The sequence below is a fragment of the Macaca nemestrina genome, chromosome 16 (genome assembly GCF_043159975.1).
Source record: "Macaca nemestrina isolate mMacNem1 chromosome 16, mMacNem.hap1, whole genome shotgun sequence".
NCBI classification, from domain to species: domain Eukaryota; kingdom Metazoa; phylum Chordata; class Mammalia; order Primates; family Cercopithecidae; genus Macaca; species Macaca nemestrina.
Genome location: NC_092140.1, coordinates 1,633,649 through 1,651,048, shown reverse-complemented (window position 1 = coordinate 1,651,048; position 17,400 = coordinate 1,633,649). Strand labels below are relative to the sequence as shown.

General features: G+C 42.1%; 1 protein-coding gene across 2 annotated transcripts in view; it reads right to left on the bottom strand.

Moving 5' to 3' along the window:
• Positions 1-17,400, bottom strand: part of LOC105485370 (tubulin gamma complex component 3) — a 97,748-nt gene that overhangs the window by 29,246 nt on the left and 51,102 nt on the right. For both annotated transcript variants that reach the window (XM_071081007.1, XM_071081008.1), the window contains exons 12-17: positions 12,433-12,543; positions 12,004-12,112; positions 7,300-7,489; positions 4,596-4,731; positions 3,690-3,758; positions 1,162-1,297 (exon numbers count right to left, since the gene is read on the bottom strand). In XM_071081007.1, the coding sequence (XP_070937108.1) occupies positions 1,162-1,297; positions 3,690-3,758; positions 4,596-4,731; positions 7,300-7,489; positions 12,004-12,112; positions 12,433-12,543 (751 nt within the window). The remainder of the gene's footprint in view (positions 1-1,161; positions 1,298-3,689; positions 3,759-4,595; positions 4,732-7,299; positions 7,490-12,003; positions 12,113-12,432; positions 12,544-17,400) is intronic.

The following is a 17,400-nucleotide window of genomic DNA, read 5'->3' as shown; positions in this document are numbered from 1 at the left end:
GACAATGACAGCATCAGTTTGGCCTTGAATTGGTCTAAACTCACTATAAGACGCTGCCTCGTGAAGGGGGCAGCCAGGAACTGATCTACTCAGTGGTATTCATAAGAAGACAGAGGGAAGGAAAAGTGTAGGCAAGTAAATACATATCCAGTTAAAACAACTCTGAGCGAGGGATCCCGCAACAGTGGCGAGAAGGACGGTGTGAAACCGTGGAGAAAGGAGACCCGCAGAGCCCCAGGCGTGCATGCAGTCCTCTCAGCACGGCCCTCCTCCCGCCTCCCCGCCCGCCCGTGGCAGCACATTCACAAGAAGGGCACCCAGCCCGCAGTCATCACTGCCTTTAAAAGAAAATCTCCCCTTTGCTTCCCTCTCAGCTAATTCGGAGGATTCCTACCATTCATTCCCCACTACAGTCAAGTATCAACACCCAGTAAAAACCGACAATTCTACATGTCAGTGTTGGCTCAGACAGGCAACTCCCTGCCCCACAGCCTTCGGCAGGGGTCACTATTCTGGATCTCTGCTAGCTGCTCAGGGACCAGCCTCTGAGCTGGTAAAGAAGCAGAGATCATGAACTGCTTTCTCCCAACAACTGCTCTCTTTTTATTCCTAATAATTACTTTTCACCAAAGGATTAAAGGCATGTACCGTTTAGTTCTTCTTTAGAGATGTACCTACTGAAATACTTTCTCAAGGGTTCTGACCAAATCAATTTTATATAAAGACTTCAAAATTACTTGTAATTTAAGTCATTCAATGTTTATAACATTAAAATAATCTTGACTATCTGATACCTAAGAATTTTTACTACAGTTTTAGATTGTTTTAAATAATATATTCCCATGTTCTGGTTTATGGACAAAACAAAACATTAAAGAAATTCTCAAAAACAATTTAGTTAAAACACTGTGTGAATTTTAAATGAGTCAGTGATGTATTAAACCGCTTTCCCTAAAAATAGGCAATTTTTTAAAAGCATATATGTGAACACTAGAATAAAAAATAAATGTGATTTTAAAAGAAAGTTCGCCATCTGGAAAAAATACATAGCTAACACCGTGAGTCTACCTTAACTCCCGCGGAGCTGCTGGAAACCGCACCCAGTGGGGGCTGGACGCTGCTGGGAGTGTGTGCGGACCTGTGACCGCACTGAGGGCTCACCTGGCATGTTTCTCAGGAGCTTTGCATTGCACATGTGTCCCTTCCGTATGTCGGTGAGAATGTATTCCATCCGCTTCGCCCTCCAGAGGAAGTTAAATACTCTTAGGTAGTGGCTCATACATTCTCGAGTAAACACCTGGGATAATAGCAGGAGACGAGTTTATAGTATTCCCACATAAGAATCCTCTCAGTACAGGTCTCAATCTTTTTTTTCAAAAGGTACATTTTAGCAAACTATCATAATGTAACAACCACACTGATGACTTCCATGCTAGGCAGCATGCTAAGCAAACTCACAGGAACAGAAAGCAGGGAAACAGAGGCCTAACATTACACAACTTGCAAACAGTTTATCAGGATTTTCAACCCATTTTAGACTAGTCTAAGCCTACTCTAAAATGTGGACTCTTCACTACAACTCCCCCCAACCCGCCTGAGGGATCCGTGAGGCAGGGGTGCACTTTCTTCTGTAACAGTAGCTCCTAAGGGTGGTGAATCTCATGGAAGGTAGGCCTAGAAGAATCTCCAGTCTGAAAAGAATCCTTCAGGTTATATTCACCGATTTACTTTTATCTTGGGTTTTTGTGGGGTTTTTTTTGAGATAAGAGTCTCACTCTGTCACCCAGGCTGGAGTGCAATGGTGAGAGCTCGGCTCACTGCAACCTCGGCCTCCTGGGTTCAAGGGATTCTCATGCCTCAGCCTCCCGAGTAGCCAGGATTTCAGGTGTGTGCCGCCATGCCCAGCTAATTTTTGTATTTTTCAGAAGAGATGTGTTTTTGCCATGTTAGCCAGGCTGGTCTCAAACTCCTGGCCTCAGGTGATAGATTTGCCTTTTTAAAATAAATCTATGATATAAACTTTTTTCCTTGAGTCCTTCTACTAAAGTAGAGCTTTGCAAACCTAAACATTTAACAATATTGCATGAGCAACTGTTTATGTACATGGCATGACACCTTTGACACTCTTAATAAGATCTGTAATACTATGAAATAATTAATTATCTCTTCTCTAGGCAACGTTCAGTTTACCTATTTGTCAAGGCACTCAGACTTTCTGAAATAATCAATGCAATTATCCGTACTATGGTATCTTTTATGCTATGAAAATAATATGTAATGTATGCAAATTAACAAGGCAGGAGATATGAAAGTTGCTAATTTAAATAATTTGTTAAGGTCGGGCACAGTGGCTCATGCCTGTAATCCCAGCACTTTGGGAGGGAGGCAGGTGGATCACCTGAGGTCAGGAGTTTGAGACCAGCCTGGCCAACATGGTGAAACCCCATCTCTACTAAAAACACAACAATTAGCCAGCATGGTGGCTCATGCCTATAATCCCAGCTACTTGGGAGGGTGAGGCAGGAGAATCGCTTGAATCCGAGAGGCGGAAGTTGAAGTGAGCCAAGATCGTGCCATTGCACTCCAGGCTTGGTGCCAGAATGAGACTCCGTGTCAAAAATAAATTAAATAAATAATTTGCTAAAATATCACACTGCTTTTTGCATTGTAATATTTTAAATTGGTTAGGACATAAGTCAAAAGAGAAAAAGCTAATTTGAATATGATGAGAAATTACATTTAAGAGAAGCTATACACTTAAAATATAGTAGCTTTGATCAATAAAGGTTATACACCAGGAATTTATGTGTAAAGGGAAACTGCACCAGCAGTTCCCATCTCACTGTAGACAGGAGAGACACAGTTACCAGTGGCAGGTTTCTTACCCCCAAGAGGAAAGAGGGTGAGTGTGCCCTGACGCAATTATTTCAGCAGCGTGATGTGCACCCTGAGAGGCGGGAAAACAGCACGAAGCAGCCTCTACCAGAACCACTAAGAAAAAATTTTAGAGCCCAACTATATTCCTTCTCAACAAAATACTCTTCCCAATACCTCAAAGAAATGCAGTGTCCTTCCTTCAGCATTTCAGATACAAAAATGATTGAAGTAAGTTTAGAGGGGTATCTTGGTCAAGGAAATTTATTCAAGTCTGAATACTTGCAAAATGAGCACTAAAAAGAGGCACTTTAACTGCAGGCATGTAAACAGACAGCTTTCCTGGTCAGCCTTTTATAATGTGGTAACTGTGATGTAGGTGAAGGTACTATGAACAAAGTACAGCTGTTTCCTCATCGGTTTAAATGAATACTAAATACCAAATTTTATCTAAGTAGTAAAAATATGATTCCCCTAAAATATACTTTACAGTTCCTTTCAAATTATCCTAAACTAGTTGCCACAGTCTAATAATGGAACGGAATGAACAGCCCATTTATTAAGGAGTTGCTGAAACCTATGATAGAACAAACGATATTTTTAAGAATTTTTAAAATAAGAGAGTATTTCAATACTCATTAATAATCATTTAAAAAACACACAGTTTTGGCTTAAGTATTTATTCAATGAGTATATCTTAGATGTCGAGTGATCACTTGAATTAGAAGTCCCCAGAGAAGAAAGTTAATTTCAAACAAAATGTTTAACAATCTTAACAGCTGTAAATACTATAAAATGATGCAGGATAATCTTACAGTTGCAATTGGTCCGTCGACATGATAATCAAGGCTGAAGACATCCCATCCAGTGTCACCTGGAGAGACCTAACAACAGAAACAAACACATAATTGCAAGACCTTAAGCTTATTGCTGAAGAACTTGTTGATGCAAAGAAAAAGCAGTAAAATAACGCCCCATTGTTAAAAACTGCTCAGCAGTTCTGAGTGCATCTTCTGGTTAACTTCTACAACCTCACCGATTAGGCAATAACGAGCACACAGTAGGTGCTCTGCAAACATCTGGCAAGGAATGGTGTATTTCTGAATGAATATTGTGAATATGTATTTAAAATTCATCACCATTTGCTTACAACAAAAACCCACTCCTCTAAATATGTTCCAAATCCTTAGTTATTCCAAGATGACTCTTGCAATATTTTAAGAAAACCAACCATCCTGCTAATGATCTTTCATTTCAACTAAGTAAAGAGTGGGTTTATGTTAATACCCATACCCTTAAAGGAAAGTCATGTCCTACCAAACTGAAACTAAAAACATCAATTTTCTGATAAATATCATCATACACCATGTCTTGTGCTCCTGTTGGATTTACTATGAGAAGCAAGCTCCATTTTCTAAGCATCTGTGTGTGCTACCCAGCTCAGGGCAAGGGTGTCATGCGTTTTCTCCAACTTAAGCCTAGCAGCCCTGCAAGGCTCCCTGCAAGATGGGCAAATGGAGACCCAGATGGTGTAGAGGGAGGAGATGTGCTGACCAGGCAGTAACAAGTGACAGAGTGGAGTTCCTACTCAGGCTGCCCAGTTTCCAGAAAGATAACGGCTAGCTGTGCTTGAAATAACATGGAAAACACTCGCTAGAACACCCCAGCCCAGTGGGTCCTCGGTGCCAGGACAGCGTTCCCAACATGCAGAGCCGCAGTACCTCCAGCAGCCGCACGTCCAGCCTTCGCAGGATCTCAGGACTGTCAAACTGTGCGTTGGTGGCTCTGACAGCGGTTTCTAGAATTCCAGTCAAGTTATGCTGATACAAAGTTGTAGCTGGACGGACAAGTTCTGGTCTTAACAAATTTTTTAAAAATTAAAGAAAATATTACTTCAATTCTTAATGAACTTTAAAAAACATATAAACTATAAAAAGTAAGAGTTCAAATTATAAAAACTCGAAAGACAAATGGGACCAATACAATAATGTGGCAACGAAAGCTTCAGAGCATAAACTGCAAACAGGGCTTACTAATTATTGTGGAGTTACATTTCTTTAAAATCTCAAAAATACTGATTTTGGCCAGGAACATTTGTTCAAGCCTGTAATCCCAGCACTTTGGGAGGCCGAGGTGGGTGGATCACCTGAGGTCAGGAGTTTGAGACCAGCCTGGCCAACATAGTGAAATCCCATCTCTACCAAAAATACAAAAATTAGCCGTGCATGGTGGTGGGCACCTGTAATCCCAGCTACTCGGGAGGCTGAGGCAGGAGAATCGCTTGAACCTGGGAAGTAGAGGTTGCAGTGAGCTGAGATCGCGCCACTGCACTCCAGCCTGGGCAACAGAGCGAGACTCCGTCTCAGCTTACACTGAAAGTACTTAAATGTGCTATACATGTTAACAAAGTTTTCAAACTTTAGGCTGGCCTATGAGCAGCATGAGCTGATGTAATTTCATTTTAGACCCAATGGGAGGAGGAGAGGTCTATTGAATCAAAGCAATTAGGTATATGGATGTCATGATTCTAAAGGGCCAAGAACCACTACACTTTCAGCAAGCATTTCTTGAGGGTTACTGATACCTGCTTTTATAACTATGAAGCTAACACCTCTCTACTCTAATCAGGGGGTTGCCAAGTTAAGAACATCACTAATCAACTCAGGTAGACACGAAAGCTCTACAAAACGCAGGGCAGCGACAAGGTGAAAAAGACACAAAATGTCAAATAAACCTAAAAACTAGGAACTTAAAATACGACATGAGGAGAAATGAATTTTTCACTTTAAAGGAAGCATTGTGACACTTTCAACATTAAGATTGGGCACAAGGCAAATGCATTCAGCCGGCTCTATGATGTGACCTATGACGCCATCAGGGTCCTCCAAACCTCACTTTGGCTCCTCATCTCCAGCGGCACCAACTCACCCACATGCATACCCATGGCATTAGAGAACATTTCCCCTTTAAAAGCTCATCACCACTCGTACTTCAAACAGGTGTTGACCTCATCACAGCCAGCATTTACTGTACTAGTGAACCTTCTTCTCTGACAACCTGTTAGCAGACATCAGCTGTGACTAAGGCATGAGCATGTCGCAAGCCAGCTATGGCTGTGTATGCCTCAAAAAGCCATATGAGTTTTCACAAAGGAGACTGGCTTCTGGCTAGAAGGTAAGATGTAAGAGCTTGCATGTCTCAAACAGTGGTTCTCAATGTGTAGTCCCCACAAACACAGCATCACCAGCAGCTGGAACTTGCTGGAAATGCAAATCCTCCACCCCACACCTGAAAATCTCATTCTCTAAATTGGGCCCACAAGCAAGCTTTCTAGGCTGCAATCCACTGAAACTTGAGGATCTGAGGCCCTAAAACAGTTGCCTGGGCAGCACTGGCAGGGTTTAAAGGTAAGTTATGATTTTGTGTCTTTTTCTTTTTTTTTGAGACAGAGTCTCGCTCTGTCACCCAGGCTGGAGTGCAGTGGCCAGATCTCAGCTCACTGCAAGCTCCGCCTCCCGGGTTCACGCCATTCTCCTGCCTCAGCCTCCCGAGTAGCTGGGACTACAGGTGCCCGCCACCTCGCCCGGCTAGTTTTTTTGTATAGTAGAGACGGGGTTTCACTGGGTTAGCCAGGATGGTCTCGATCTCCTGACCTCGTGATCCACCCATCTCGGCCTCCCAAAGTGCGGGGATTACAGGCTTGAGCCACCACACTCGGCTGATTTTGTGTCTTAAAGGGAACATTTAGCTTACTTTAAGTGTCCTAAAAGGAACACCAAAAAATAACTTTCATTCTTCTAAACACTTGGGTGAAAATCTCCAGGCCCAGGCTTTGGCCCCCGGGGGTGCTCATGCCTAGGCTCACACTGCCTGGGCCAGGGTCTGCACTGTCTCTAGACCCAGGAGCATAGCAGGCTCTGGTCCAGAACTGTCTCTGTCTCTACTGGTGGAGAAGAACACACATTTAACTCTGGAAGGGAAGATGCCATGAGAAATGTCAGGGAGCAAAATAAAAAGGGCTGTAGTTTTGTTTTTATGTGAAACATTAACTACAAATATAAAAGTAAAATTCAATTTTAAAATGTGTATTTTATTTTTCACTTTATTTCAAGCTAAAGCTAAAGTTAATTGTGATTAGACAAACCCCTCATACATGAAGACTGTAAGCGCCATAGTTTTGGTAATAAATGCCAGTTTCTCTTATGAATAAAGCACAGAACATGACAATGATGCTCTGCTGATAACCAGAGAAAAATAAAGGGGCTTTACCTTTGAAAATTTTACATTCTTTTCAGATTTTATTTAAAAAAGTATGCTCGAAGAATTCAACTCATTTTCCTTTAATATAATTTATTCTTTTAAACACAAGATTCCTTCTCATGTCAAATATATTACTCATTTATAGAAATGAAAAGAGTGTCTTACTTTAGCAAGTCCATTAAGTGCCTTATGAAGTCTCCTTGACCAAGAAGCAGGTACCGTCTCATTGCCTGCATGTGGTCCAACAAGCTGTACTTTTTATTGAGAACATCCAACAAGTATTTGCTGGTCTCAAAATAAGCAGCATCAATTTTCCCCTGAAATGCATTTTCTAAGTCTGTGAACAGGTCTGCAGCTGTAAAGAACAACAGGGAAGAGACCACATGCATCCGTAGCCTGTGTTTTCACAAAGGAGAAATGAAGGCACACACACCCAGACTCAGGGCCAACCACGGTCTGTGGCACCAGTAACAGACCGACCTCAGGCTCAGGCAGCTGGACGTTCCACGAAGGAGACCAGAGCCCTAAGACCACAAAGATGAGAACACTTCTGCCAGCTGAGTTCACAGCAGACGCCTACGTGTGTGTCTTCATGATTTCCAAATCCCTTAATACACTGGAACTAACCGGAAGTCTCACCAAAACACACTGGTAACAGGGCAAGCCAGAGCTGAGTCACCCGTCCATACCCATAAGACGTTTCCATAAATCAGTCTTAAGACCAAAACAGCACATGCTTATTAAGCTTTGTGAATTGTACAACTTGCAAAAGTTGAGTAGTATCACGCATCATAGAGTGAACTCCACAGAGATTGCTGGAGACGTCTAGGGGACAAACCCAGATAGTCACCAGTAAAGACGCCTGACTCTACGCAGTAACATAGGGGAAGAAAGCATTTCCATAGCTTTCTATTGAGAAGAAATCGCAGGTGGAGACTATACACATAACAGAGCTTCTTACAATGCTGATTTACATCCGCAAAGCACAAAACCGGTTTTAAAACTTACATGAATACATCAGTCATTAAACCCGCAATAACACTTAAGCTAGACAATAACCCCAGTGGGAGGAACAACCTCAGACTGAGAGAAAGCAAAACGCTAGCTAAAGACTAAGCAAGGACAAGAAAGGCGAGAGCTTCTGATTCAGTTTAAGTCTCTTTCCATTATCTGAGTTACCCAGTTTAAATGTATCAGAAGACTCCTAAGATTTGTTTGTCCTTCAGAATAAGAAAGCAGTTAAGACAGGCCTATTTTAGTGTTGCTATTATTCCAATTACACACCAGTAGTAAAAAACTAAGATGCTCCCAGTGAAGGAGCTGTAGTTATCTGAGGATGAGTGAGGTCTGCCCGGAGACCTCACGACACCACGGAACCCCTTGATGAGCTCACCACGGTCCTGTTTTAAGGGCATGGGGTTCTATTTCCGTTGATCTACGTAATTTTAATGATATAAAGATTTTTCTCTGGAAATGTTTTCATTATACCCTTGAGTCATTAAACATTTTCATTCCAAAGAGAAGGTTTGAATCAGTCTTAATCAGTCTCAGCCCAAACCAGCCTATGAAGACACAGAACCCAGAGCCTCCTCGGAACTCTCTTTGCTCCTTCAGGGTTGAGGCATCTCTCGTGCTCCAGTTTTTAAATTTTCACTCTTTATTCTTTATTCACACTTTTACATCTTCATAACCTTTTCACAGATAAAGATGAATCTGACATGTTCTCCTGTTTTTTGACCATTATTAGGAGTCTTTTAGGATTTGTATCTTCTATCTTCCCAGTTATACTATAAACACTCAACAGCAGAAACTTTGCTCTCCACTGACCCTGGCAGCCGTGGACAGGACGATGGGGACAGCAGGAGTCATTTCAGAGAAGCAGCAGCGCCCTGTCGCCCTCAGAATCTGCAGGGGACCAATCCCACGACCCCCACAGATACCGAAATCCCCTGATGCTCAAGTCTTTTCTATAAAACAGAGCAATATTTGCACCTAACCTACACACATCTTCCCATGTACATTAAATCACCTCTAAATTACTTATAATATCTAGCACAATGTACATGCTATGCAAATAGCTGTTACACTATTGGGGTGGATTTTTTTTGTATTTTTTTAATGGCTGCATTTTTTAAGTGTTTTTGATCCTCAGTTGATTGAATTTGCAGATGTGGGGCGGTGGGTGTGGGGGCCGCCGGCAGTACTGCAGACTCAGAGCTCGCACAAGCAGCAGCAACCTTCATGGAGAGTCTCCCGCACAGCAGGAGCGTGGGGACGCCCTGTCCCAGGCACAGGCCATTTCTGCGCCATCTTCTCTAGGCACCATGAAAGGTCATGACTTGAACACAACTGCTCTCCTGGTTCTTCTTCCTTCCACCTCTTCAATGTAGAAGCATTTCCCCAAAATCTGCACTGGATCACATCTATCTCTATTCCAGGAACGAATCTGGGGTATATGGACCTCCCCCCCAAAAAATACATGTAAAATGGTGTGTGAATGCTTTAGGGTGAGAGGGGCCATGGCTCTCACACGCCTGAAAAGGGACCTGCCCTGGACCACACGGGAGCTCTTGCTACACCATCCTGCCTTGTCCTGAGTTACCATGGTGAGATAAATGCTTCCGAAATCTCTATACTTGGCCCTAACTTTTAACCAGAGTTTCAGTACAGCATTTCCAATACATGCTGGAAGCCTCCATTAGTAAGTCCTCTCAGTTACTGGAAACCAAATTGCCCTAAATGACACTCCTCTCTCAGTGCTATCCTCTTCCGAAATTCCCTGCTGCCCTTCCGACTAGGCCTCATGAGCTCAGAGTTCTAGTGCCATCACTGACTTCCTGATCCCCAGCCCTCCTGTCCGGAGAGCCAAGTCCTGTTAGAGAACATCTGTCATTCCAGTAACACCCGTAGCTAAAACCACACCCAGTAACCTATCCTACTTCCTACACCAGGTCCTAGTCTGTCTCTCTTTAAGTCTGTCACATTAATAAATAATAATAACTTCCACCTTTTTATTTTCACTACAATCTTTAGATAAGTCTAATTCGTCCTATTTCTCATCTGCACTTTCATGCACGTTATTCCTTTGTCCTGGGCTGCATGATAACCCACAACCAAATTCTCCTCCTTCTCCACAGCCAGTGCAATTCCTGCCTGTTTCCAAAGCCTTCCTGTTGAGCCTTGCCTGAAAATACCCAAAGCACTTCACCTGCAAATCTCACATCCCTGATCACTTTCCACCTTTATTACTGACTACTGGTTATTTTATTACGCATCTCCTCTCCAAGACCAACTAATAAGCTCATGAAAGGAACAGTCATGGTGAAGTCATCATCTCTTCCCTGTAGCTACCACAGTGTCCTACGCGAAGTAAACCTTCTGAACGAACCATGACAATATAATAGCAAATACAGTGTCCTACGCGAAGTAAACCTTCTGAACGAACCATGACAATATAACAGCTACCACAGTGTCCTACGCGAAGTAAACCTTCTGAACGAACCATGACAATATAATAGCTACCACAGTGTCCTCCGCGAAGTAAACCTTCTGAACGAACCATGACAATGTAATAGCAAATACAGCCAAAACTGGAGAGCTATAAGTGTAAGTTAGCCATACACAAAACATCAGCATGAAATTACTGAGGGTGGGGCAGGCAGCAAATGGGGAAAAGGAAGAGAACGAGGGAAAGCCTCAGCGCTTCACACAAGCTGAACCCTCACGCAGCACTCTGAATGCAATAAACACAGCAAGTGCAGTAAGTCCTGGCTCTTCTCCAAACGAAACCTTTGCATCCCAAAGAATGGGCTACCATTAGAAATATTTCTTCTGTTGTTCCTTATTTTGGCACACTGTCACTTTATCATTTTAAAAAGTAACACAAATTAAGAAGGACAAAATAGCTATACCTATTCCAACACTTCCTGTTTAACTCTGTATAAAAAGGAAATTAAAAATTTACACAGTACTACACATATACATACATAATACTATGTATTCAGGTGTTTTAGAGAGTAATTCCAATGATCTATAAATCCTATGGTACAAAAAACACTTTTAAGTAATCTGTAACATCAGCACATCATCATCACCATCACCTCCACTATCATCACCATCATCATATCATTACTATCACCATCACAATTATCAATGTCATTACTATCATCACATCACCATCATCATTACCACCATCATCACCATCAACATCATCACCACCATCACTGCTACCACCACGCCACCATCACCACCCATCCCCAACACCGTCACCTCACCATCACCACTGCCACCACCACGCCATCACCACCACCCATCCCCAACACCATCACCTCACCATCATCACCATCACCATCACCACCATCCATCCCCAACACCGTCACCTCACCATCATCACCATCATCACCACCATCACTGCCACCACCACGTCATCACCACCACCCATCCCCAACACCATCACCTCACCATCATCACCATCACCACCATCACTGCCACCACCATGCCATCATCACCACCACCCATCCCCAACACTATCACCTCACCATCATCACACCATCACCATCACCACATCACCATCAACATCACCACCACCATCACTGCCACTACCATGCCATCATCGCCACCCATCCCCAACACCGTCACCTCACCATCATCACACCACCACCATCATCACCACCATCACTGCCACCACCACGCCACCATCATCATCACCACCACCCATCCCCAACACCGTTATCATCACATCCCCATCATCACACCATCACCATCACCACGTCATCATCATCACTGTTACTGCGAGCATCACCGTCCTCATATCATCATCACCATCATCACACCATCACCATCATCACCATACCACCAGCATCATCGTACCGTCCTGGGGTGACTCTGCAGACTTGGTCACGGCTATCATCTTTGTAGTGGGAGTCTGATCATGACAAACTTGGTGCAAGAAATTTATTGATTTTCCTATCAAAAGGACCTAAAAAGAAAAACATTCTATGATTACCTTTATGTAAATTTAAAACGATTGCCCAAATCTACAAATATTCCTAAGCGACAAATTGGCTATTGATTGAAAAGTAACAAGGCACCTGCTACAGTATGGAGCGAATTCTAGTAACTCAAAGATACACTGAACACATACTATGTTGATGTATTCAATTAATATGCACTTACTTCATCTCCAGAACATTAACAATCTCAAAATGCATGAAGTTTTATGGAAATTGGTTTTGTCACATAATCCAAGTATACATAGCCATAAAACATCAAAATCACAAAAATCTCTTCTAATCCTACCTTCCTAGACTGATCCATCGTAATAAATGAAGGAATCATCGATTTCCTCAAAGTGTACTTGTCATGCCACAGTCGATCTGTTTTAACTGTTGGATCTGATGCTACAAAAAACTGAAAGCGAAGGGGCATGGAAACATTAAAGAGTGATATTTATGGCAAAATAATAACCAACAGCAACATCAAAGAATAAGTTATTCTAGAAAGCCAAGTTCTCCAGACACAGGGACTCTTACCCATTTATACAATAAAACTTATATGAAACACAGAAATCTCTCTAAATTGAACTATGTATTTCCTAAACTTTTAAAACTAAAGTATAACAAAAACAAGTTATGTCTTCCTTGGAGACTCAGAACATCCATTAGAGCCTCTGCAGCCTAACACTGAGGCTTCCTGGGCCGCACGGAGCTCTTCCTCAGTAACAGTGCAGGCGTTTGGGGTTCCCTCCCTCACAGGCAGCAGCTGTGTCTCCTCCCATCAGTCTGCCTGCCCTTGCAGTCTCTCTTTTGCAGAGCCCCAAAGCCTGGAACACAGAGGGGCCCAGGCTGGGGTCCTCTGTTCACAGACAAGTCCCAGGCTCTATGGGCAGACCTTGCTGTACATGTACCCACGTGTACAAGGGGCCAGCACCAGCCAGGTGGCACTGTAGAAGGGACCCCTGTGTGGCTCCCCGGGGAACCATCTGTGCTCAGGAGCTTTCTTCCTCACTGGCACACAGCTCCCCTGCCCTGACCCTGATGGGCACCTACAGCACCGTCGTTAGAAAGGAAACCGAGTAGTAAGGAGAAAATTCAATGGCTGTTGCTTCCAGTTTACTTGCCACTGCAACAATGAGGCCATTCTCATTTTTCAGTCATACACCCTAACAGACTAGCGCTTTTATTTCTATAAACTTGTTTTATAAAAGCACAACTGCTGAATTGAAGTAGCTTTTAGTTTTTATAGACAATGCCAGGTTTCCTTTCCACACAGCTGTGTAGACTGACACTCCCAGGGGCAGGATGTCCTGTTTTTGCAATCCTGGCTCATTTTAGATTTTGCCAGTTAGGTGGAATCATGGTTATCCTATATTGCTGTCATTAACCAAAAACGAAGCTGAGCATATTTTCATAGTTCTAACTGCCATTTGCCATTCTTCTCCTGTGAATGGTCTTTTCATGCCCTTGACCCATCTTTCTATTCATTTTGTTCTCTCATCAATATACAAAAATTCTTTGTACATTAGGAATAGTGATCATTTGTGAATCATTAAATAGTAGAGATTTAATTTTTCCAAGTTAATCATTTGCCATTGTTTATAGTATGGTCTATATTTTGGTTCTATGTTTTGTTATATACAGATAAATGTCTGTCTCCCTTTATGGTTTCGGAGTTTCCTGTCTTCCTAAGATCTTCCCATTCCTAGATTATGAAAATATTCTCCATCAAGTTCTTTCAGTATTTCTATTGAGTTATTTTTATTACCTAGATCTTTTTTTTTTTTGAGACAGGGTCTCACTCTCTGGCCCAGGCTGGAGCACACTGGCACGATCTTGGCTCACTGCAACGTCTGCCCCTCCAGCTCAAGCCATCCTCCCACCTCAGCCTCCCAAGTAACGGGGACCACAGGAGCACACCACCATGCCCGGCTAATTTTTTGTATTTTTGGTAGAGACAGGGTTTCACCATATTGCCCTGGTTGCTCTCAAACTCCTGAGCTCAAGCCTGCCTCAGCCTCCCAAAGTGCTGGGATTACAGGCAGGAGCCACCACGCCCGGCCTATTACCTAGATCTTTAATTCCTCTGGAACTTGGTATAATCCTGGCACACAGTATGTTATAAGGGGGAAGTCTATGTTTTCTCCTAGATGGCATTTTTTTCTTTACTGGCCGGGCCAGCCCCATTTAATGAATACACCATCCTTTCCTCTGAGCTAAGGATGCCTCATCAGGAATTGTTAATATCACCATAATTAATTATATCAACAGATTAAAAGAGGAAACCATTTGACTATATCAAAAAATGCTGAGGAAGCATCTGTTTACATGCCTCTGTTTACATTCTCCAATGATAACCAATTCGTTTTTAATTATCATGAGAGTGTGGATTTAAGCATATTCAGTGCTTCCTCCATCACAGTTATGCTCTTCCTGGGGCTCTCCATCTCCTATGTGGGGAGGGGGAGCCTCTTCAAGCCGCTCCTGAGTCCTTCACACTGGACCCGAGTGATCTGCCCTGCTTTTCTGCTCTAGATCGTGATGCAGGCTTAGCTCTGTTTCTTCCAATACCTAGAATCAGCCACTTCTCCAAGGAGCCCTACTTCCTTTGAAGGAGAAATGGCACTGGGACCATGACCTCAGCACTTGGCAGTATTTTCAGTTAAAAGCTGGAAGGCCTAAGACTCAGCACTGCCCTGTGATGCATGGCTCATTTCTCCAGTCAGGCGGTAAAACACATTTCAGTCATATCACACCCCAAGTGCCTTTTTGGTGATCTTTCCATAAATCCCGAATATCTTTAAAAATTACATAGCAATACAAAATTAACGATTTCTTAGCAAAATGTAATGGTCAAAATTAACCCAAGAAGCAAGAGAGAGGAGACCCTGAAAACAGTATCTTCAGAAGAAACAGGAAATACAAAATACTATCACTAAGGCACAGAGCTACTAACACTTTTTAAGACATAATTCTTAGGTTGCTTAATGTATTATAGGCCACAGAAATACATATAGGATGGCCTCAGTTGATTTCATGAAACTGGCAGTAGCACATGTGATTAGAAAAATACCAAAAATATTACAGGACAGTCTCATTTGTGAATATGAATAAACTCTGAATAAAATGTTATACTTGCATTACTGGAATAAAATATTCTTCATCAGCATATATCATACTTCCAATATGCTATGCTAAATGTCTTAAAAACAAGGGAATACATAAATGAATTATAAAATATTACCATGTAGTCATTAAAAATAGATTGTTCTTAACTACCATAGCCCTTTCCAATAATCTGATGAAAAGCGTAGTTCTTCCCAGGAAAAAATCGCAGATACAGCTGACCCTTGAATCACACCAATCTGAACTGTGCGGGTTACAGCCAACGGCACACACAGAAACATAGCCTCCTCGGGGTGTGAAACTCGCTCGTACGGGAGGCCCACTTTCCCAACCCACAGGTTCCACAGGGCCGACTGCAGGACATGAGTACGTGTGGAGTTTGGTATCCACGCGGGTCCTAGAACCAATTCCCCTCGTATACCACGGGACGATTATATTCACAAAATAGAGTTTCAGAGATCATTTTAATAAGCCTTGGTGTCAAAAAAATATTTAATGGCATAAAATAATGTTCATTATTTACTTCAACAAAGTAAGTTGAAAAAATACTATGCATATGATACATACAAATACACAGAAAAAATCAGTATATACAAATATTAACAGAATGTGTCTGGTCCTGACAGGGTTACTGGAAAATTTTAACTTCATCCTCTGTATGTGCTTATGTGATCAACACTGTTTAAACTGCAAATACTTTTCTATTAGAAAAAAAAAATAGTTTAATAAAAGAATCAAGTAATTCTAGCCAAACACTGAACACACGCTACCAGTAAATTGTTGTTTTTTTAAATAACATCATTCTCCCAGGGCAACCAACTAAAAATGAATTTTTTTCTTTCACAGAAATCTACTTCCAAGAGTAAGTATTTCAGGAAACTAAATCTTAATGATGTCAAGATCTTCTATTTGATCCTTTTAAGGGCCAGACAGTATGAATTATGCACAGCCAATCTCCTGCATCAGCAGGCACATGAGTAAGTGCCAACATGTTTATGACCACGGGGAAGAGGCTGCTACATTTATTTTCAACTAAAATGTCTTATCTTTAAGTATCAACTTAAATGACTGAAGCATTCACTGATCTATTTTAGACTTTTGTGATCTACATTACCTTTCAGGGGTAAACAGCAATACTATCACGGAGGCATCATCACCTTAACATAGACTTAAATTGTCCATGATAGAAATAAGCCCCCGTGAGTAATCTCAGCAGCGACTAAGTCACCGTGCTCATGCCGGGACTGCTCTGTACCTTGCCATACTACAGATTAGAGTAACTGCATATAAACTGTATGTCTGTTATTCCGTTAGACGAGCTCGTTTCTACAGACAACACACTAATTTATCCTAATAGCTGGAGTACAGCCGGATTTCTATCAGTATGAACAATAAAGAAAACTTAATTTAAACCATAAAAAATCTCAGGCAATTCAGGCATCTTTAGAAGTTATGAAAGCACTGCTTCATCTAAGGGCAAAGTAGCACGCAATCACTCTAGCAGCAAACATCTCGTAGCAAACAGAGAGCCTGGGTACGCTTTAGAATATAATTAATTCTGTGAAAAAATATATAGTTACAGAGGGGAAAAAAACCAAGGTCAGAATATAATTGCTATACGCTTTTATTTTGCTAAGGCATTTTCCACTCAAGGTTCTTTAATTTTCACCATTATGTCAAACGCAGAAAGAATTAAGAAAAAAAATAAAACATAATTGTACCATGATTTCTCATTAATTGCTGGACAAATGCCAAGGCCTCCCTACTAAAAACAGAAATGAAGAGGGTAATTTTCTTAGCAAGCAACTTCTAAAAATCAGATCCATTAATACAAATCATAAAAAATTCCAACTTCAACTTGCCAATCATGCAGGCAGCTACCAAGAGATTTCTCCTAAGGCCACACTTAGATAAAATAAAATGGGCTGGGCACAGTGGCTCACGCCTGCAATCCCAGCACTCTGGGAGGCCGAGGCGGGAGGATCACGAGGTCAGGAGATGGAGACCATCCTGGCTAACACAGTGAAACCCCGTCTCTACTAAAAATACAAAAAAAATTTGCCGGGCGTGGTGGCAGGCGCCTCTAGTCCCAGCTACTCGGGAGGCTGAGGCAAGAGAATGGCGTGAACCCGGGAGGTGGAGCGTG